The 21,440-nt window shown below is 44.3% G+C and overlaps 1 protein-coding gene across 19 annotated transcripts in view; it reads right to left on the bottom strand.

The window, feature by feature from the left end:
* Positions 1-21,440, bottom strand: part of MAPK8IP3 (mitogen-activated protein kinase 8 interacting protein 3) — a 71,882-nt gene that overhangs the window by 8,508 nt on the left and 41,934 nt on the right. For 11 of the 19 annotated variants that reach the window (XR_004593447.3, XR_015729834.1, XM_087878392.1 and 8 more), the window contains 14 exons: positions 18,860-19,011; positions 15,894-15,950; positions 14,600-14,770; positions 13,057-13,183; positions 12,109-12,204; positions 11,066-11,230; positions 10,126-10,291; positions 7,769-7,954; positions 6,283-6,469; positions 5,182-5,304; positions 4,376-4,456; positions 3,056-3,123; positions 2,122-2,270; positions 162-333 (listed from right to left, as the gene is read on the bottom strand). Coding sequence is in view for 17 of the 19 variants with exons in the window: in XM_087878392.1 (XP_087734518.1) it covers positions 162-333; positions 2,122-2,270; positions 3,056-3,123; positions 4,376-4,456; positions 5,182-5,304; positions 6,283-6,469; positions 7,769-7,954; positions 10,126-10,291; positions 11,066-11,230; positions 12,109-12,204; positions 13,057-13,183; positions 14,600-14,770; positions 15,894-15,950; positions 18,860-19,011 (1,900 nt within the window). In the remaining 2 variants the exon portion in view is untranslated. The remainder of the gene's footprint in view (positions 1-161; positions 334-2,121; positions 2,271-3,055; positions 3,124-4,375; positions 4,457-5,181; positions 5,305-6,282; positions 6,470-7,768; positions 7,955-10,125; positions 10,292-11,065; positions 11,231-12,108; positions 12,205-13,056; positions 13,184-14,599; positions 14,771-15,893; positions 15,951-18,859; positions 19,012-21,440) is intronic. The other 8 variants (XM_087878391.1, XM_087878395.1, XM_034430265.3 and 5 more) reach the window with 1 other exon arrangement.

Raw genomic sequence — 21,440 nt, 5'->3', positions numbered from 1 at the left:
GTTGGATCTGGCAGCTGTTAAACTAAGCATCTTAGGGACTTCAAGGACCATTGTCCAGAAGGACAATGTTGTGGGAGGCAGCACTAGGCACATGGAGCAGCAAGAAGAAAGAACTAGAAGGGTTCAAAAGGAGGAATGCTTCCAACGCCATTTCACTTTACCTAACATTTTGCTGACATAGGGCTCAATATCCACATCCTGAAGATGTTGATGAGTGTGGGCATGATAGAGCCGTAGAGTGGAGTCCAGACGGATGGAAACCCAAACTCCATCTCCAATCCAGGCCAGCTGCCGGATCTGACTCTCCCGGCGAGGATGAGCATCAAAGGACTTCTGGAAAACCATCAAGGAAAGAAGCTTTGATTTCATGACAGTTACAAACCTAACTTTCTTCAGTTTCCTGAGTGTCCACTAGCACATCACAACCTCAAATATCAGCCACAATATTCTAAAATTATAGCTTGTCCAATAAGAATCTCAGTTTTTTCTTTTTTTTTTAATATGCCGCCCTTCTCCAGAGACTCAGGGCGTCTTACAATGCGTTAAGCAATAGCCTTCATACTTCATACTTGTATATTTTATACAAAGTCAGCTTATTGCCCCCACAAACTGGGTCCTCATTTTACCCACCTTAGAAAGGATGGAAGGCTGAGTCAACCTTGAGCCTGGTGAGAATTGAATTTGCAGTAATTGCAGGCAGCTGGATGTTAAATGCTGCCTTAGTAGGAGGCATTAGCCTCCTACGCCACTTCCTTTTAAGCAAGTTGCCTTGCTTAAAAGTAACTTGCATTAAGTTATCTATGAATCCATAAGCAGGTTTCCCCCACCCCCCCAAGAAAGAGCTATTGTTGACTTCTGACTGGGACAAGGGTGGCACACCCCAAAAGGAGTCAAGAATTCAGCCAGGTCAGGACAAAAATCTCACTTCGATTTAATTTCAATTTAATTAAAAGCGAAATAAATGACATCAGTGAGGTCTTTCCCCCATTGGTTTGATAAATTTTCTTTCCTGGCCCATGAAAAATTACAGCTTGATGACAACTAAGCTCTACTAAGCAGGTATATACAAAAGTATGAAGGCTATTGCTTAACGCGTTGTAAGCCTCCCTGAGTCTCTGGAGAAGGGCGGCATATAAATTGAACCAATAAATAAATAAATAAACTTTAGGAAGAGCTCAGGGGAAGGGGGGGGACACCAAAAGTTAGGGCAGGGGTCCTCAAACTTTTTAAACGGGGCCAATTCATAGTCCCTCAGACTGTTGGGGGGGTGGACTAGCTGGGTGAGCGTGGCTAGGTGGTCATGTGACTGGGTGGGCGTGGTCAATTTAGCAGTCCAAACAATACACACATTAAACTTTAATTTGTTATGCTCCGGGGGGTGGAAAGAAGGTAGCTGCCTTGGGGTGTGTATCTCTCTCCCTCTCTCTGTCCCTCCTTCCCCCCTCTCTCTGGAGGCTGGGGAGGCAAAAAATGGGCCCGTTTTTGGTCTTCCTGGCTTCCAGAAGGTGGGTGGGGCTGGTGGATAGGCAGGGCGATGTGGTGGGGCAGCCTCGTTCCGCGCAGGCCAGATTAATGGCTTTGGTGGGCCGTATCTGGCCCGTAGGCCATAGTTTGAGGACCCCTGAGTTAGGGGATGCAACTGAACCTTGGTGGAGGGGTGGGACTGTTTTCAAGTGGTCCATAAAAGCTTATACGAAAATAAAAGTGTTCTCTACAGTGATCACAACTTCTGGCTGATTCATGTACCCTTATTTGTCAAAGTAAGGGAGCTCTGGTGGCGCAGCAGACTAAAGCACTGTTATTATCATTCAGCTGCCTGCAATTACTGCAGGTTCGAATCTCGCCAGGCTCAAGGTTGACTCAGCCTTCCATCCTTTCTAAGGTAGGTAAATTGAGGACCCAGTTGTGGGGGCAATAAGCTGAGTTTGTATAAATATACAAAAGTATGAAGGCTATTGCTTAACGCATTGTAAGCCACCCTGAGTCTCCGGAGAAGGGCGGCATATAAATCAAATTTAAAAAAAAAAGTAAATTGAGCTTTTAATATCCCATGAAAAAGCAGAGAGAAGGAAGGGGCTCCCTAAGGATAGCTGTAGAACCCTGATGAGATACTCCTGGTACCTCGATCTGCATTGTCTTTGGCTGGATGACATGAATTTTGTTCTTATAGCCACACCACACTCTGTCGTATACCACGGCCATGCAGCGAATGGAATGATGGGTGTGGCCCAGATCCATGAGATGGTAGTTGCTGAGATCCCACTGACCATCTAGAGAAAAATGGAAAGAGGGAGGGAGAGGAGAAGAGAAGTCTTGAGACTGGAATCCTCTTGAGGAATCAGGCACTTCTTTGTTAAGAATTTCAGAACCACTGAATTGAACAGGTCCCTTTGGGTGACTGGATCCAACCTTGGCTTTAGGAATCTAGATTAAAGTGCCTCTAATCCATGCTTCTCCACCCTGGTTCAGCAAAGGAAGCAATTGGTTCTACAATCAAACGCCCAGATAGAATGAACTTTTTTTTAATAGAGCTGAATTGGAATTTGTTTTCTTAAGGCCCCTATTCCAGACCCTGAACTCTGGAAGCATAATCCAATCCAAACCTAAGTTAATATTTGAAGCTCTAAATAGGAGTATACATACCCCAAATTTCTATGGAACACACCAGTGATGAAATCCAAATTATTTTACTACTGGTTCTGTGGGCATGGCTTGGTGGGCATGGTGTGGCTTGGTGGGTGTGGCAGGGGAAGGATACTGCAAAATCCCCATTCCCTCCCCACTCTGGGGCCAGCCAGAGGTGGCATTTGCCGGTTCTCCGAACTACTCAAAATTTCTGCTACCAGTTCTCAGAACCTGTCAGAACCTGCTGGATTTCACCCCTGGAACACACCAAAATGTTTCCTGTCTGCTAGATTCTACCAACTGTAGTGTTACGCAGCCATGAGACAAGTTGGTTTTTACAAGTGCACCCTGAAACTACGGTAATTAATCCTAGTTAATTACTTTTTCCAGTTTTCAGCAACTGGATCATTGATAGCAATTGACCCCTTACCTTCTCCCCGATGGAATATGGCAAGGGTCCCATCTGCCAGAGCCACAAGAACTCGCCCTTTCACATGCCTAAATAGACAGAGGAAAGAAGAACATAATTTTTCAAGTTACATGGAGGTAACTTTGAGGTGGAAAAGAATGATGTGCATTTGAGAATTCTGCAGTATGACAATCATAAAAATTTAGTATCCTAAATATCTTACTATAAAGGTAAAGGTTCTCCTCACACATATGTGCTAGTTGTTCCCGACTCTAGGGGGCGGTGCTTATCTCCGTTTCAAAGCTGAAGAGCCAGTGCTGTCTGAAGATGTCTCCGTGGTCATGTGGCCAGCATGACTCAATGCCAAAAGTGCACGGGACGCTGTTACCTTCCCACCAAAGGTGGTCCCTATTTTTCTACTTGCATTTTTTTACGTGCTTTCGAACTGCTAAGTTGGCAGAAGCTGAGACAAGTAACGGGAGCTCACCCTGTTACGCAACACTAGGGATTCGAACTGCTGAACTGCCGACCTTTCGATCGAAAAGCTCAATGTCTTAGCCATTGAGCCACCGCGTCCCTTCTTACAGTGAAAAATAACAGCAAAGTTTGCAATATCAGTAATGTAGGGTTTAATTTAGCTTTTTTGAGATTGGAGGTGGTATGTAAGAAACCACCCAGAGTCAGTCATGTGAGCCAAACAGTGTAGAAATTTGATAGGTAGGAGAGAGGGAGAGGGAAAGGGAGACAGGGGGAGAGACGGAGAGAAAGACAGAGACTTTTAATGCAAATATGCAAGTTCTAATTCATTTCATTTTATTTTAACAAGTAATATTGTACATACCGTATTTTTCAGAGTAATAAGATGCACCTTTCCCCCCCCCCACAAAAAAAGAGGGTGAAAATCTGGGTGCGTCTTATACTCCGAATGTAGCCCCGCCCAGCTTCTCAAACGGAGGTTTCAGAGGCTGAAAAAAGCATCAGAAACGAAGCTTCAGAAAAAAAGCCTCCAAACAGAGCTTCAGAGGCTTTTTTTCTGAAGCTCTGTTTTGGAGACTTTCAGGCAGGAAAAAACGTTTTTTCTGAAACAGTGTTTCAGAGGCAGAAAAAAGAAGCAAGGCACAGAGCTCACAACCAAGTAACCTGTCACTAAAATTCACCTCTGGGAACAGCTGATTGGGGGTATTCCAGGAGGCTGATCCACCTGCCAATCAGCTTTTTTCTTATTTTCCTCCCCAAAAACTAAGGTGCATCATATATTCCAGTGCGTCTTATACTCTGAAAAATATGGTAATTTCATACATATTCATCCATAAAACCCTCAAACTCATCTTGTCTACTTACACCAAACTTAGTACTGAATCCTTCAACTTGATGGAATGTAGGCACTTCTTCCAGTTTGACACTGCTGAGTGTACATACAACCTGGCAGGGAGGGAATATTAGACAAGATTAGGTTGGCAGTACAGGGACAACATCTGGATCATCTTCTTTGGGTTCAGAAGCTAAACAGGCTCAGGTCTGGTTAGTACTCCGGTGGGAGCTCCTGGACAAAAACCTCAGCTATAGGCCAGATCTGACATTGAAAAAAAAAAATTCTTAAGAGTAAGCCGATGGCAAGTTGGCAAAAAAAACTACAAAGACTATGAAATCGTCACAAATTGAGTCAACTAGAAGGAGAGCTTGCTTTTTACCTAGTTAAGACTGGTGTTTTTCAAATTCAGCAACTTTAAGATGTCTGGACTTCAACTCCCAGAATTCCCCAGCCTGCAGGAATTGAAATCCATGCATCTTAAAGTCACCCAATTGGCTTTCATGCCTAAAGTGGGATTAGAACTCAAGTCGCCTGGTGATTGGCCCAAAGTCACCCATCTGGCTTTCATGCCTAAGGCGGGACTAGAACTCACAATCTCCTGGTGATTGGCCCAAAGTCATCCATCTGGCTTTCACGCCTAAGGCAGGACTAGAACTCACAATCTCCTGGTGATTGGCCCAAAGTCATCCAGCTGGCTTTCATGGCTAAGGTGAGACTTGAACTCACGGTCTCTTTCTTTCTAGCCTTAACCACTAGACCAAAGTGGCTCTCTAACTGAGGTCTGATGGATTACTAATAATAGATGGGCTGTGAAAGCAAAGCCTGAGATTCTTACCAGCCATTCTGTGCTCCAAGCCACATGGTGGGGGCGGCACTGGTGGTAGCTCCCACGGTATTGCCATTTGCCTCTTGATCCGGCACTGCCGCGCTCGACTCCACTTTTGGATGTCCATTCTCACTGTTGACAGAAAAAAACATCCTTTAAAAGTGCCTGATGGTACGGGGTAAAAAAATGCTTTCTACGTGTAATCCTCGGCTTACGAACACAATTGGGACCACTGTTGCTAAGCAAGGTAGTAGTTTAGTGCGTCATGCCCGATTTTAAGACCTTTCTGCCATGGTTGTTAAGTGAACATTGCCGTTGTTATGCAAATCAAGCGGTCGTTAAGTGAATCTGGCCTCTCCCATTGATTTTGCTAGTAGGAAACCGGGTGCAAAGGTCGCAGATGGCTATCAAGTGACCCTGGGATGCTTCAACTGTCATAAATGCACTAAACGAACTGTTGTAAGTTGAGGACTACCGTATTTTTCGGAGTATAAGACGCACCTTCCCCCCCCCCAAAAAAAGAGGCTGAAAATTTGGGTAGGTCTTATACTCCGAACGTAGCTTTTTTGAAGCTTTTTTTCAGCCCTAACGAGGTGCTAGCAAGCGATCTTCCCAGCTTTGCCTGCTCCTTCAACTCTGCTGTGCTTTAACCAGGCGCTAGCAAGTGAAGCTATCTCCATGCTTTGCTCTGACTCTCAGCTGTTCTTTATAAGCTTTTTTTCGAGCCCTAACTAGGCGCTAGCCGAGTGAAGCGATCTCCCCCAGTGCTTTGCCTGCTTTTCTCATTGCTGCTTCCTCTCAGCTGTGCCTTAGAAGCTGTTTTTTATCCCCAAGCAGGGGATAAAAACTCAGCAAACTAATGTGCTGTAGCTGACCAGACTAAGGACGCTAGCCAGATGGATACCTGGTAGGCAGATTTTTTTTTTCCAATTTTCCTCCCCAAAATCTAAGCTGCGTCTTATACTCCGAAAAAATACGGTATTTATATCTGGCCAAGCTTTGATCTTCTTTAACATGGCATTCTCTACTCTGCAACTGACTGTCCCTTTTCCATTTGTTGCTGAGTTCCTGGGACTTTCCATGGACAAGAACAATCAATGTTTCTTTTACCTGTTCTGCCTTGCAGGTGCCTGAGCTGGAGTTGGATCGGTAAACACATGTTCTGTAAGGGGGCCAGTCCGGACTTGGGCTGGCTCCATTTCGCTCACACCGTTCTCTGTCACCTCCGTGGCTTCGGTGGCCTCTTCGGTGGACTGGGACTGATTAATCCTACCATTGCTTGTTGCAGCCACTTCATCTGAAGGTAAAATGGTGACATTGAAGACGAAGAAAAAGATGAAGAAAAAGAATGGTTACCTTTAACAGATATTGGTCCAGCTATTCACAGAGAAAAGCAGGCTCCAGCCCAAAAAAAACACATCATAGATTTTAAAAGGCAAAATCATTCAGAACTGTCGGGAGTCCAATAGGATATAAATTAAAAAAAAATATATGGTTGTCTAGACTGGATTTGGCATTTTTATCCAACTATCAAATCAGATAAGGAAAGGTAAAGATTCCCCTCGTACGTATGTGCTAGTCGTTCCTGACTCTAGGGGGCGGTGCTCATCTCCGTTTCAAAGCCGAAGAGCCAGCGCTGTCCGAAGACATCTCCATGGTCATTTGGCTGGCATGACTCAGTGCCAAAGGCGCACGGAACGCTGTTCCCTTCCCACCAAAGGGGTCCCTATTTTTCTACTTGCCTTTTTTTACGTGCTTTCAAATTGCTAGGTTGGCAGAAGCTGGGACAAGGAACGGGAGCTCACCCCGTTACGCGGCGCTACGGATTCGAACCACTGAACTGCCGACCTTTCAATTGACAAGCTCAGTGTCTTAGCCACTGAGCCACTGTGTCCCTTCAAATCAGAGAGGCCAATGTTATTATCTGTGAAGTGACAGCTGCCAGTTCTTTAGCTGGTGTTGGCCTTTTATATGTAAGCATCAAATTCTTCCCAAGAGGATGTTGTAATGTATTAATGTAGTATGTATGCAGATCCAAGCAGTGTGGTCATTTGCAGTTGACAGGTGCGGATTTTGTATTATTATTATTATTATTAAAACAATTTGGTAACTTGAAGGAAAATGGAAGACAATTTTAATTGTCATTTAATGGGATTTCAACAAAGAAAAGTAGTGTTGTAACTGAATTCCGTTTGCCAGTTAGAAAAAAAGATAAAAATCATCTCTATCAGAATATTGATAATCGAAAAGCACAATCTACTGCCACCCAATATTTATCCTGAAAATTTCAATGGCCTTTTTCCCTTCACTAAGATTATCCTGGTTAAATCCAGATTTAGGGGTGGTTAGCTTAAACCCTGTGGAAGTTCAATTAGGTCATTTGGAACAAGTAATGTGTATAGTTTTCTCTTGTTTTCTTTTTTCCTCTTGATAGGCAGGACACATTCATATAGTTCTGGACAGCAAGATTTTATTATCTACTGAGCTATTTGGGTGATCTATTTTAATTCTGTACCGTTAAATTCAAGGTTGTTCTAGTAAAAGAACCGTAAACAGGCTTAATTAAGTAAAAGCTTAAAACATTTTGGAAACATACTTTGTCCTTTATCCAACACGGGGGTGTCTCCACGAGAGGAGCAATTGCTACTAGGGACATTGCAACGAGTTGCACAGCCAACTAAAGTGATGCCTGCTAAGACTCCATCTGTTCCCGAAGATTCCTCAGGATTCAAGTCCCTTTCTAGAAAGATTTCTCCAGGAGGATAGTCAGTATCACAGGCCGCTGCAAAGATAGCAATAGCAATAGCACTTAGACTTATATACCATGTCAACTTGCAAAGCATCCCTGGCATGCTCTCGAGTTGCCATAGGCAAGGGGGATGGGAAACCGGTGAAGCAACACGGCAGCCAAAGACAGGAGCACATTCCAGACATATATTTCTCAAGGCTGTCTCCCAGGGTTACCTACAGCAGCCTGAGAGGAGTGAACTCTCCTCTCTATTTTACCGCATAGCTCCCAGCGACCGGTAAGCTCCCACAGAGTTGGTCTCCTCCGGGTCCCGTCAGCTAAACAATGCCGGCTGGCGGGCCCGCGGGGTAGGGCCTTCTCTGTGGCTGCCCCAGCTCCCTGGGACCAGTTACCTCCTGAGGTCCGGACCATTCCCACCCTACTGGCCTTCTGAAAAGCTGTGAAGACCTGGCTTTTCTGGCAGGCCTGGGGCCGTTGATCTCGCTTTGCAATCTGGCGAGATCTGGCCATGAATGGTGTGAATGCGTTCTAAGGTTTTAAATGTTATTTAATCTTTTAAATGTTTTTAGAATGTTTTTTTTTAATTGTATTGTGAGCCACCCTAAGTTTCCGGAGAGGGGCAGCATATACATTTAATAAATAATAATAATAAATAATAATAACTCTACAACCCGCAAAATTGCTCCATTGGCGAATGTGATTGATGACACACCCTGTTTTCTTTTCTGTGGGAAACGGGTCCAAATGGCTCTTTGAGTATTTAAGGTTGCAGACCTCTGGACTAGACTGTGTTAAAACAACCTCCTTGGTATTTTAAGAAACCTGGGCCACTGTGGACTTCAACTCCCAGAATTCCCCAGCCAGCAGAGGCAAGGTCAACGTGTCACATCCTTGGAAAGCAATCTCAAAGGTATTTTAAGGTTTGGCAAATACTGCGAACGTAGCCTTGCGTATTGCCACTTTTCCAGGCAAAATAGCCATTCAATTTCCAAAAGATTAGGATGTATATTTGGAAACAAGTGAGAATGAAAGTTACTTCACATTCAGGTTTTTTAAAAATCATCCCATCTCACTATGTCTAGCCAAACCAAATTTCAGGCTTGGATAAGACATTAGCTACCAAAGCTAGTTTCTTTTTAATTATGACTTAACAATACAACGAGTTTCCATTGAGAAGCTTCTGAATATCATAAGGACTAGATCACTAGGGTTTTTTTTCTCCCAAAAGAAAGCTAACAGACACCGGACACCAAGTCCCAGCCTCCATATTAAATTTCAAAGTTGCCCATACAGGCCTGTATTGTGCTTTATGGAAGTAGACTAGTTTTTTTTTATGAATGTTGTAAAGTAGCTTTGATTCTAGTCTGCTAAATCTATTTCTTATGAATTACAAGCTTTGAAAGCAACAACTGAACATTTATGGATCAATTGTTGCGCCCATGTAACACCTCTCCTACGCGAGCTGCACTGGCTCCCAGTGGTCTTCCGGGTGCGATTCAAGGTGTTAGTTATCACCTTTAAAGCGCTCCATGGCTTAGAACCTGGGTATCTGCAAGACCATCTTTTGCCACCAATAGCCTCCCACTGACCAGTTCGTTCTCACAGGGAGGGACTACTCAGGGTACCGTCAGTCAAATTATGCCGACTGGCGACTCCCAGGGGGAGGGCCTTCTCTGTGATGGCTCCAACCCTTTGGAATGAACTGCCCCCGGAGATACGAAATATCCCTGATCTCCGTGCTTTCCGCCGTGCCCTCAAAACCCTCATGTTCCAACAAGCGGGGCTAAACATATGAACATGTGAATGTTTTTTTAAAATGTTATCTAATTTTAGGTTCTATTTAATTGGGCCAAACGATGTCATAATAATAATTTCAATTAGCAATTTTATGATGTTTGTGTATCTATATTTTTCTTGACTGTACACCGCCTTGAGTCCTACGGGGGAAAGGTGGTATAGAAATATAATAAATAAATAAATAAATAAATAAATAAATAAATAAATAAATAAATAAATAAATAAATAAATAAATAAATAAATAAATAAATAAATAAATAAATAAATAAATAAATAAATAAATAAATAAATAAATAATAGGGAATGACAAGCCTTTGTAAGCTATCCCAAAGTCGCCTTGTGGGGAGATGGGGTGGCAAGTAGAATTTATTTATTTTAAAAAAGTCCCAAGATCTGCCTCCGCTTGCCTGGAATGCTGGAGATGCAAAGAACGTGGGCATTGCAAACCGTGAAATGATCCACCACCGTCCCTGGTTGGTTGGCATCGATGATAACCACTTTACTAGTCGATAAGGTGCTGGTGAGGATCCAGACTCTACTGGATGTGGCATCCATCTCATGCAGTTCTTTGGTCTGTGAGAAAGCCAAAGGGTAATGGGCACATGGCCGGGTGGAGGGCAAAGAGTGGGAAGTTGCACATTGTATCAGAACAACCTTTCCAGGTTGAAATACTTGCTGGACCATCATATCGCGACATGACTTTGGACAGACTTCTATCCAGTGGTGAAATTTAATTTTTTTTACTACTGATTCTGTGGGCGTGGCTTGGTGGGCATGGCAGGGGAAGGATACTTCAAAATCCCCATTCCCTCCCCACTCTAGGGGAAGGATACTGCAAAATCTCCATCCCTACCCCATTCCAGGGGAAGGATACTGCAAAATCCCCATTCCCTCTCCACTCCTGGGAGAAGGATATTGCAAAATCCCCATTCCCTCCCCACTCCAGGGGAAGGATACTATAAAATCTCCATTCCACCCCACTCCAGGGGAAGGATACTGTAAAATCCCCATTTCCTCCCGATCAACTGGGACTCGGGAGGCAGAGAATAGATGGGGGCGGGGCCAGTCAGAGGTGGTATTTACCGGTTCTTTGAAGTACTCAAAATTTCCGCTACCGGTTCTCTAGAACTGATCAGAACCAGCTGAAAACCATCTCTGTCTTAGAAATTAAGTGAACAGTATTGATATGACTAAAAATGCAAGGCGCCTTTATCTTTCAGGAAGATATCATCTTATGCTCATTATCTAGCCTAGAAAAATTCTTTTTATATATTATTATCCAGCCCTGGTGGGGGGGGGGAACCCTGAATGCCTACATATATGAACAGAGTCAGCTATATGCCCAACCTTTTTCTTTTCTGGAGATGTGTGATTACTCTTCGTATTCTCTCCTTCCGTCTCTCGGTCACAGGTTAGTGGGTCACATCCCGGATCAGGCTTTTGACCGTTTGCAACATCCGGTTCCACCCCGGGCTTCCAGCCGGTCAAATTCACACCAGCTGCACACCATAACTGTAAAGGGAAAGGAGAAGACATGAGAGATCAAAGGCAATCTTTCTTTCTGCATTGTTGGAACAATATATCCATAGGTTGTGGTTCACAACGACAGGAATAGTGTCACAATTAAATGCTTGAAGAGGGGACATGATGGGGGGGGACACAATAGCGGTATTCCAGTATTTGAGAAGTCACCACAAAGAGGAGGGGGTCAAGCTATTCTCCAAAGCACCTGAGGGCAGGACAAGAAGCAATGGATGGAAACTAAACAAGGAGAGAAGCAACTTAGAACTAAGGAGAAATTTTCTGACAATGAGAACAATCAATCAGTGGAATAACTTGCCTTCATGAGTTGTGGGTGCTCCATCACTGAAGGCTTTTAAGAAGAGACTGAAAAGCCACTTGTCTGAAGTGGCGTAGGGTTTTCTGCCTAAGCATGGGGTTGGACTAGAAGACCTCCAAGATCCCTTCCAACTCTGTTATTCTGTTATTCTATTACTCTGGGTCAACTTCCTTTCCAAAGCACCAGAGGGCAGGACAAGAAGCAATGGATGGAAACTAATCGAGGAGAGAAGCAACCTGGAACTAAGGAGAAATTTCTCGACAGTGAGGACCATTAACCAGTGGAACAACTTGCCTCCAGAAGTTGTAAATGGTCCAACACTGGAGGTTTTTAAGAAGTGATTCGACAGTCACTTGTCTGACGTGGCATAGGGTCTCCTGCTTGAGCAGGAGGTTGGACTAGAAAAGACCTCCAAGGTCCTTTCCAGTTTTATTCTGATTGATTGATAGATGTAAAGTCTTCTAAAAGTATGATTCAGCTTTCAGTGACCTGCAGGGTGGAAATCTTCCCACTGTAAGAAAGGGAAAAATTTGCCCACGGTTGACATTACCTTCATGGTAGGATCCTTCTCCACTAGGGGGCGACAGTAAACAGGCACAGGGACATTTTTCATCCGATTATCTTCTTGGCCACCGTTGGGACTCAACTGTTGGGGATGAAGAATAGAACAGAATTCTTTATTGGCCAAATGCGATTGGACATACAAGGAATTTGTCTTCGGTGCATAAACTCTCAGTGTACATAAAAGATACATTCATCAAGAATCATAAGACACAACACTTAAGTGATAGTCACAGGGTACCAAATAAGCAATAAAAATTATACTAGGAAACTAAATAAAACAATATAAATCGTAAAGATACAAGGAAGAAGGTTATAGTCATAAGTAGAAGGAGAGATTGACTAATAGGAAGGATGAGAATAATAATAATAGTAATACAGTAAATAGTTTGACAGTGTTGTGGGAATTAGTTGTTTAGCAGAGTGATGGCATGGGGGAAAAACTGTCCCTGTGTCTCTTCATTCATGGCACAGAGCTGTGTGTTTGTATGACAAGAAAGTTGCTGGAGGTTTTGGAAAATGTTGATTCTTGTCGTCTTCAGGTGATGAGTTTAACCATATGAATTGTACTCCTTACTAGAGGGATAAATTGGAGAAAATTGACCAAAGAAGGGACAGTTGCTATTTTAAATATGCTTTCTAGTAAATACGCTCCGCTGAAGGGAGTGGGATCCTGAGCAACCATTGGTAAGTATGCACTGTATATTGCTTAAAATAAGGAAATAAGGAACAACCAGGAGTAGGATTTCAGGGTTCTCCGAACTGCACAGAATCTTAGCTAGAGGTTCTCCTGAACCCCTGACAACCCCCAGCAGCCCACCCCTGACAAAAAGGAATCGGTGTGGAAAGGGAACAACGCACTTCCTGCCCAGAAGGGCTCTGCTGACACATCTCCCTAATTGTCACATCTTCCTGTCTGTTAGCCAAGGAACATTACCTGTTTGTATTTGGCTGGTAGGCTCCACCCACAGGCCTGTAAGCGGCCATCATCATTCCTGACGTGTTCGCGGACTTGACGGTATTGCTCTCGCTTCTGCTCACGGCGTGCCGATGATGTGCAGTCACTGAGGAGAGAAGGATCAGGAGGAAGACAAGGACAGACCAAGAGGACAAGGAAAGGTCCCAAAGCAGTAGGAAGAGAGGGAAGAATCCAGTACAGGAAGTCCTCAATTTATGCCAGTACGGAGCCTGCCATTGCCTCTAAAGCCCGTTGTCATTGACTAACCTGATTTTATCTTTTATTGCAGTGGTCCTTAAGCAAATCACCATGGTTCATTAAGCGAATCCACGGTTGTTAAATGAACACCACAGTCGTTAAATGAAGCTATTGTTCAAACCAGAACGCGCGAGCATGGACGTACATGTGCATGCGCTGGAGCGCCAGAAACCCGAAGACAAGCTGGCCAGCGTGCGCATGCCTGTTTTTTGGCTGTTTTTGGCCAGGTTTTTGGCTGTTTTCTGGGCCGTTTTCTAGGGCTAAAAATTGCCTGAAAAACAGCCTGAAAACAGCCCAAAAAACGGCCTGAAAATGGCCTGAAAAACAGCCCAAATAATGTCCCAGAAAACAGCCTGAAAATGGTCCGAAAAACAGCCTGAAAACGGCCTGAAAAATGTCCTGGTTTTTTTGCCCTTTTTCAGACCGTTTTCCTGTGCTCCGGCACCCGCAAAGAACAGCTGGCGACTGCACATGTGCCCACAGAGAGGGCTCGGAGTGCCATAGGTTCGCCATCACGGATCTCTACCTTTCATACATATTATTTAGGACTAGAGAAAATTTCCTCTCTTCTTTGCAAACCTATTTCTCTGTGCACATCATCTAAATACAATATTAGTAAGAGGAAGAAACTTGTTTTCCTCTTTTTAAATGTTCTGCTCTGCATTTAAATCTAATAGGAGGAAGGGTGATATTAATTTGTTTAGTAGCATATAATAACCAAAATGAAAATCTCAAACTGTGGGCTTCTAGCCAACTGCGGAACAGGCAAGCTCTGCTGACATCCTATCAGCATGAATTCTCAAAATCAGCAGGAGATTGGAAGAACCTTTTCCGATTAAACAAACATTATTAAAAAGCCTAAGCTTTTATGAATTACGTGAAAGTTTGTTTTTTTAATTGCTAGTCATAAATGGTGCTATCGTGTTTTTCCCAAAATAAGACCCAGCATGATTTTTCAGAATGCTCTTAATAAAAGCCCTACCCCAAATATAAGCCCCAGTTAAGTTCATCAGCCAGGTGGACACATTTAGTACCATATTTCCCCCCAAATAAGACCTAACCAGAAAATAAGCCCTAATGCATCTTTTGGAGCAAAAATTAATATAAGACCTGGTCTTATTTTGGGGGAAATACGGTACTAGATTTCTCCTGACTTTTTTTTTTTTTTTTGCTACCATAGTTTAACTCAGCTCTTCTACAAAAGCACACACACTGTTAAGCAGCCCTTCTAGTTTCTGATAAAGAAAATCATTGCCAAACTTACTCATCTGGGAAAAACTCAAGAGTTCGGTTCCCGGCAGAGATTTGACACAGAGTGTGACTGCGACGCTGGCTTAACCCAGCTGCTGTGGGAGATTTGTAGTGGATATTCACTGATGGGTAGCTCCTTTTTGCTGGTGGAGGGCTAGAGGAGGAACTGAACAATCGGCTGAAGCTGGGGAGGGAGAGAAAATACAGACAGAATAAAAGCAAGGTGTTATGAATTTCAAATCCGACATATTTCCTGCTCAAAACAGGCCTTGGGCAGTGTAGGTCTTCTTTGAGGCTCCTTAAGGAGGCTTCCCTACTTGCTTGCTTAGGCATTTGAAGATGCTGTTTTAAATTAGCATGTTGTTCTAACCTAGGCTTCCCCAAAAAGCACGAAGCAGAATCCTGGTCCCGACAAAACCTCTCAGTTGAATTCCTCTCATTCACCTTCAGCAAACTCTTTCAAGGGAAAATTTACCGTCACAGACCTTATCTGGCTTGGAGAGCTGCCAGGCCGATATCTTCAAAACTTGGCAAAGAGTCTTGGAGAGTCACAAACCAATTAGGCGAACTAATTGTCTCCTGCAAACTCCACTCCCCTTTCGCTCCTCTTTTATTCCCTCTGGGAGGGGCCCTTCATCGTCCACCTGTGGCTTTACTCCCGAGTCGACCCTTGTTCTTTAACTGTTCCCTTTGTCTGGCAACTCTGCGCATGTGCACACTGGGAACAGGCTCCAGCTGTTCATCTGCCTCACTGATGTCTCACTCCGAAGGCAGCTGATACCTGTCATATGGCCCTGGCCCCCTCTCTGCCTCCGATGCAGAGCCCTCATCAGAGCTTTCCCCAGGCTCCAGGACTGGCCCATGTTCCTCCCCAACCTCCTCACTGTCGAATCTGCTGCCAGCTCCACTGGTCATTGACGGGCCACAACACACATGTATTTTAAATGCAAGCTAGGAAATAACCAGCCATGAAAATAGACCTGTGCTAGTCTTCGGTTCATTAACTGTGTATTCTCACAATGAGCAGAAAGCCTAACCCATGGTATCAAAACAATAAGATTGATTGGCATTTGACATCATTCCTAATCCATCTTTATTATATTCCTACATGACGGTTGTTTGAATCCTCCTTACATGGGTAAAGCCTGAGGCCTCTCTTCAATGCTATTCAGGGAGCCATTTGCCCCAGTTTTTAAGGTTCCCTTTAGATGTCATAAATGCCAAATACTTTGGATACTATGCTGCAAGAATATCCTATACACCCAAATCTCTTTGCTGACATCTCACAAGGAAGCTCCACTACTTACAATTGCCAGATGGTGGATTTTTTCTTCTCTTGAACGGAAGGGTGTTCCCGGGAGGCTCTGCAGATAAACAGAAACAGAAAATTCAGAAACAGGACATGGCCAAAAGATGTTTTGCCTACCCCTCCATCACTGGGTAGAGTCACAGATTCAGTTGATTTTCTGGAGGTCACAATGACCCTTCCCACCGCTATTTATTTCTTTAAATTATTTTTGAGTTTTGGAAGCCATTTTTTCTTTTTAGCTTCCTAACTACCATATATTTTAGCCTGGGAAATTGGGAGGGGGATTTTTGTTGGAGGGGTGGAAGATTAGCCATAACAACATTCCTTACTCTGGGAGTCAAGGACATTTGCCTGCACCTGGATGGGAGTGACCGGGGATCGTTTCCAGTTGAGCCTGAAGGATGGATTGGACCATGCGATGAACTTGTGGGTGTGGATGCAGGGTTGTGAACTCTCAACTGGGTGGGGAAAACCTGGAAGCTTTCAGATTCGGGTTTTCCCAGATGTGCCAACATGACATCTCTGATAAAGTGGAACTTTGAGGAGTTTATTGCCTTGGTGTTTTATTTCGTTGGGGGTGTTTTTTGGAACCCTGACAGTCTTGCCTAAAAGAAGAAGGTGGCCTCACTAGATGTACAGGTGTAAAACATCTCCCCTCCAAGTAGAGCAATGTTTCTTAACCTTAGCAACTTTAAGATGGGTATCTATGGAGATTCTCAGTTATCCAGGTCATGGGTTGTCCCAAAGGTGTTTTTTTTCAAGAGGCAACTGGACTTTCTGGTTCGTTTGTTTTTTGAAGATGTTTCTGTCAGGTTTCAGTGTCGTCTCAAAATAAATTGCATTTCCAAACAAATAGTCTGTGATGAAATCTTTCATTTATTAAGCACGACAATCTGTCCCCGATTATATCGTAGCCAACACTGACTTCCTGACCCCAAACCTTCCCTTTCCGTTCCCCAATTCTCTGCGTCTCATTGGCCATCTTCCAAATCACTCTCCCCATATCTACTACTTCAGCTCCCAGGAATGTCCCCCCTCCCATCTCATCTCCTAGGGGATATTATCTTCAGGGAAAATAAGTAGGTGAAAAGTAAACGTCCTCTTGCCAGCTGCCCCCTCTTCTCCTCCTTATGTCAGCACTGGAACGAATGTAGTTTGGAGTGCTGACAATTTCATTTTTCATCCAAGAAGCTTCTTCAGCTCTGACTGGATGGTGGGGAATGGAAGGACTGATGCTTCTTGCAGACAGCTGGACGTTTGCATTCTTTTAGCATTTAGTGGGGAATCCTGGGAGTTGAAGTCCACCCATCTTAAAGTTGCTAAGGTGGAGAAACACTGAAGTAGAGGATCAAAAGGAGAAAATTGGGACAAGAGCCCACCAGTTTGGCATCATGCTCTGCTCAATTATATCATCTGCATGTTGTGTTTTACCTTACTGATGTAAGTTTTCCTATGGCTACCCGCTGACTATTCACAACCCCCAACTTAGGACAGCTTGACCAACTAAGAAGTCTATATCCCCAAGTAAATGCTATTAATGGTTGTATGGAGCTCCCAGGTCTACTGGTAGTCTATTTCAAATGCCAGAACTAAAAGAAGCCAGAGAGCAAAGGAAGTCTGACATTTCGGCAGGCACCTACTAATTTGGTAGGACTTAGGACCGGGGTACCTACGAGACCACCTTCTGCCACTAGTAGCCTCTCACTGACCAGTACGCTCCCATAGAGAGGGTCTTCTCAGGGTGCCGTCAGTCAAACAATGTCAACTGGCAGCCCCCAGGAGGAGAGCCTTCTCTGTGGGGGCACCCGCCATCTGGAACGAGCTCCTCCCGGAGATACGGAGGATCCCGGATTTGCACACTTTCCACCGTGCCCTCAAAACATTCTTATTCCAGCAGGCTGGTCTGGCCTAACCTCCCTTTTAATTGCTTTTAAATTTGTTTTATAAATTGGGGTGTTTTAAATTTGTTTTTGTATTTAATGTATTTTTAAATGGTTTTTTAACGTTTGTACTATGTGTATTTTATCTTTTGGCTGTTCACTGCCCTGAGTCCTTCGGGAGTAGGGCGGTATATAAATTTAATTAATAAAATAATAAAAATAAAATAATTTAGCTGTTCATCTTACTTGTGAAAATGTGAACAATTTTTAGGGTCATTGGGTCATTGTTCATATACTTGCTCATTTTACTTCTTTAACAAATGTTACAGGGAAATCACCAGAACTAAATTCTTACTGTTTTTGTTTTTTTTTAATATGGCAACTGATCCCTTATCCCGGATCCCCAGCCTTCCTGCTGGGCTCTGTCCAAGGTTCTGAAACAGGATTGCTAGCCTTCAGAATGGGACTTTTTGGCTCCTACCCTTGGCCACGCCTGCTTCTCCGCCAGGCTTCCGCTTCAGGGGATTCTCTTCTCCGCTTTTCTTCCCAGCTGACACGCCCACACCCATTCGCCCTGGCCAGTGGGCCATGGCCCCTACTTCCCACATGCTTCGGCGTGGCGTGGCCCATTCCACGCCACACTGTTCGTCCCAGACTTTTAGCTGCCCGGGACGGTTAGCCGCCAGCCAATTGGCTAGTTGCCAATGCTGGCAGCCAGAAGCCATGGTGCAATCGAACGGTCTCAGGTGCTTGTTAGGAGAAAGACGGGTAGGGGTGGAAGCTCCACTGCATCTGATCGTGCCTCCCTGATAACGAACGGGAGGACAATAGCACTTAGACTTATATACCGCTTCAGGGTGCTTTATCCTCTCTAAGCAGTTTACCAAGTCAGCCTATGGCCCGCAACAATCTGGGTCTTCATTTTATCGACCTCGGAAGGATGGAAGCCTGAATCAACCTTGAGCCGGTCAGGATCGAACTCCTGGCAGTGGGCAGAGTTAGCCTGCAGTACTGCCATTAACAGTAAAAAAACAACAACACCCCACCCACCTCTAATACGGAAACCAGAGAGGCTCATCCTCACCTGATCATTTCCGTCCACCTGACAGCCTCCTGCAATTCCATCAGCCTTTCTTTATACTGGTTGCGCTCCATCAGAACGCGAGCCATCTCCACACGGGTGAAGCGCCGTCTCTGAGCAATAGGGATGTTGTCCTGCAGGGGGGAGGAGGAGGACTTCAACCCACGGGAAATGGAAGGGGAAGGAGATTAGTACAACACCAAAGAAGGAAGTTTTAAAAAAACATTCGTTCCCTTTGAGTTTTCTGTTAATCCTACCCTCCCTCCCAGTAATGGATTATTATCTGTAGGTTCTGAAAATTAGCTTCAAACCCATTCAGAGGAGAACTAGCATTTTTCTGGAGAAGCAGCAAAAGTTTAACTACAAGGCAGAAATGTTTACCTATGGGCAGCCATGTTTTATTTTAGAGACTTTGGCAGATTCTGTTTTCACCTCTAGACCAGAGGTCTCCAACCTCTGGGAGTTGAAGTCCACAAGTCTCCAAGTTGCTAAGGTTGGAGACCCTTGCTCTACACCAGTGATGGCTAACCTTTTGGCCGTTGCGTGCCAAAAGGGGGGAGCGTGGAGGGGTCACACGCGTGCATGCCCACACCCATAATTTAATGCGCCCAACTCCACCCCCCACACATACACACGCAACCCCCTGCACTCCCCCCACTTTTGGCACGTGATGGCATGGTGGGCCCGGTAGGCCCATTTTTCACCCTCCCCAGGCTCCAGAGGCTTTCTTGGAGCCTGGGGAGGACAAAAACAGCCTTCCCCACCCCCCCAGGCCCTCTGGAGGCCAGAAACGGTCCATTTCCTGACTTCCGGTGTGCCTGGAAGGCCCGAAAATCAGCTGGCCGGTGCGCACTTGTGCACTGAAGCTGAGCAGGACAACGCTCATGTATCCACAGATAAGGCTCTGCATGCCATCTGTGGCACGTGTGCCATAGGTTCGCCATCCCGGCTCTAGACCACACCAATCAGGTTGCTTAAAAGTGGTCCAGCAGTTTTCTGGAAGAAAATTTTCCCAACGTAATTCCTGCCAGCCCAACCAAGAATAATGGCCAGCTCAGCAAAAACTTAAGAAGAAACAGAACATTCTCGAAATCCATGGAATGGAACATTTTGCACCAACCAACCTACTTAACAGATTTTTCTGCAGGCTAATATTAACACCCAGGCTTAGTTTCCTGTCTTCAGATATTAGTAAGAGTTAGTAGGTTCAAATTAAATTAAGTTAATTCTACCCACTGAACAGCTTTAACACAGAGGAGGGATGCTTTGGGGAAAAATGGGATGAAATGCTGAAGGGAAGACTGTTTAAAGCAGTAAACAGGAGGATCGTAATTGTGATAGAAATAAGGGCCTTAATTTCTATACAAGTATTGCTTAGATGCATCTCAAATCCCCTCCTGTATCATATGCTCATTCTTATCCATGCATTATATTCAGTTTTTAAAATATCTAAAAACAACTTCACAGATATTTTGGTCCCAGGATCAGGATCAGTATAGCATGACTTTTCTATAAGGGCTTGCCATTTAGCACTAACTATGTCTGCTTATTCCATAACACATGAAACATTGGAGAGAATTTTGCATCAGAAAAAAGAAAAATGCACACACGTGGGTAAAAAAAATACCCATGTTAGAGAGAAGAAATGCTGTTAGTACACAAAATTAAAACCAGCCTTCTTACGAGTATTCATGGGTTGTGTGAATTGGATGATTACATTATTTTGGATTTCAAAGGCCGAACAAGATGATGCATGCAGTCTACAACTATTTCATACATGTGTTTTTGTTTTTTTTAAAGCCACTGACTCTTGTGCATGAGACAGTATCAGACCAGAAAACAAAAGGAGGAGGGATTACCGTATTTTTCGGACTATAAGATGCACCGGAGAATAAGACGCACCAAGATTTCGAAGAGGTAAACAAGAAAAAAAAATTTTTTGCTCTCCCTGGCCCTCAGGAGCACTCTGCAGGCCTCCCAAACCAGGGGTGAAATCCAACAGGTTCTGGAGAACCGGTAGTGGAAATTTTGAGTAGTTCGGAGAACCGGCAAATACCACCTCTGGCTGCCCCAGAGTGGAGTGGGAATGGAGATTTTACAGTATCCTTCCCCTGGAGTGGGGTGGGAATGGAGATTTTGCAGTATCCTTCCCCTGCCATGCCCACCAAGCCACACCAGGCCAACCAAGCCACGCCCAGAGAACCAGTAGTAAAAAAAATTTGGATTTACCACTGTCCCAAACCCTCTGCAGGCCCCATTTTTGCGAAAAACGGGCCTGCTTTGGGCAAAAACGGGACGCACGAGGCGGGGTTTCGAGAGGCCAAAAATGGCTGTATTCGGTGTATAAGACACACCAACATTTCCACCCTCTTTTTTTGGGGGGGGGGAAGTGCATCTTATACTACAAAAAGTACGGTAACTCTTAAAGCACCCTCCTGTAACTACTATTCAGCTTTTCTAGAATGAGTTTCCTGATGTTTTCAATACACTCAACCTATACAGTTAATATCGTTCAGGAATGACTGGTTGACAACTTATCTATTCCCATAATCATCAGAATACACTCCACCACCGTGACCATGGA

This window comes from Pantherophis guttatus, chromosome 14 (genome assembly GCF_059756535.1).
Source record: "Pantherophis guttatus breed Tessera chromosome 14, ASM5975653v1, whole genome shotgun sequence".
Classification (NCBI taxonomy): Eukaryota; Metazoa; Chordata; class Lepidosauria; order Squamata; family Colubridae; genus Pantherophis; species Pantherophis guttatus.
Note: the sequence above shows the minus strand (reverse complement) of the source record. Positions and strands in the feature narration are given on the sequence as shown.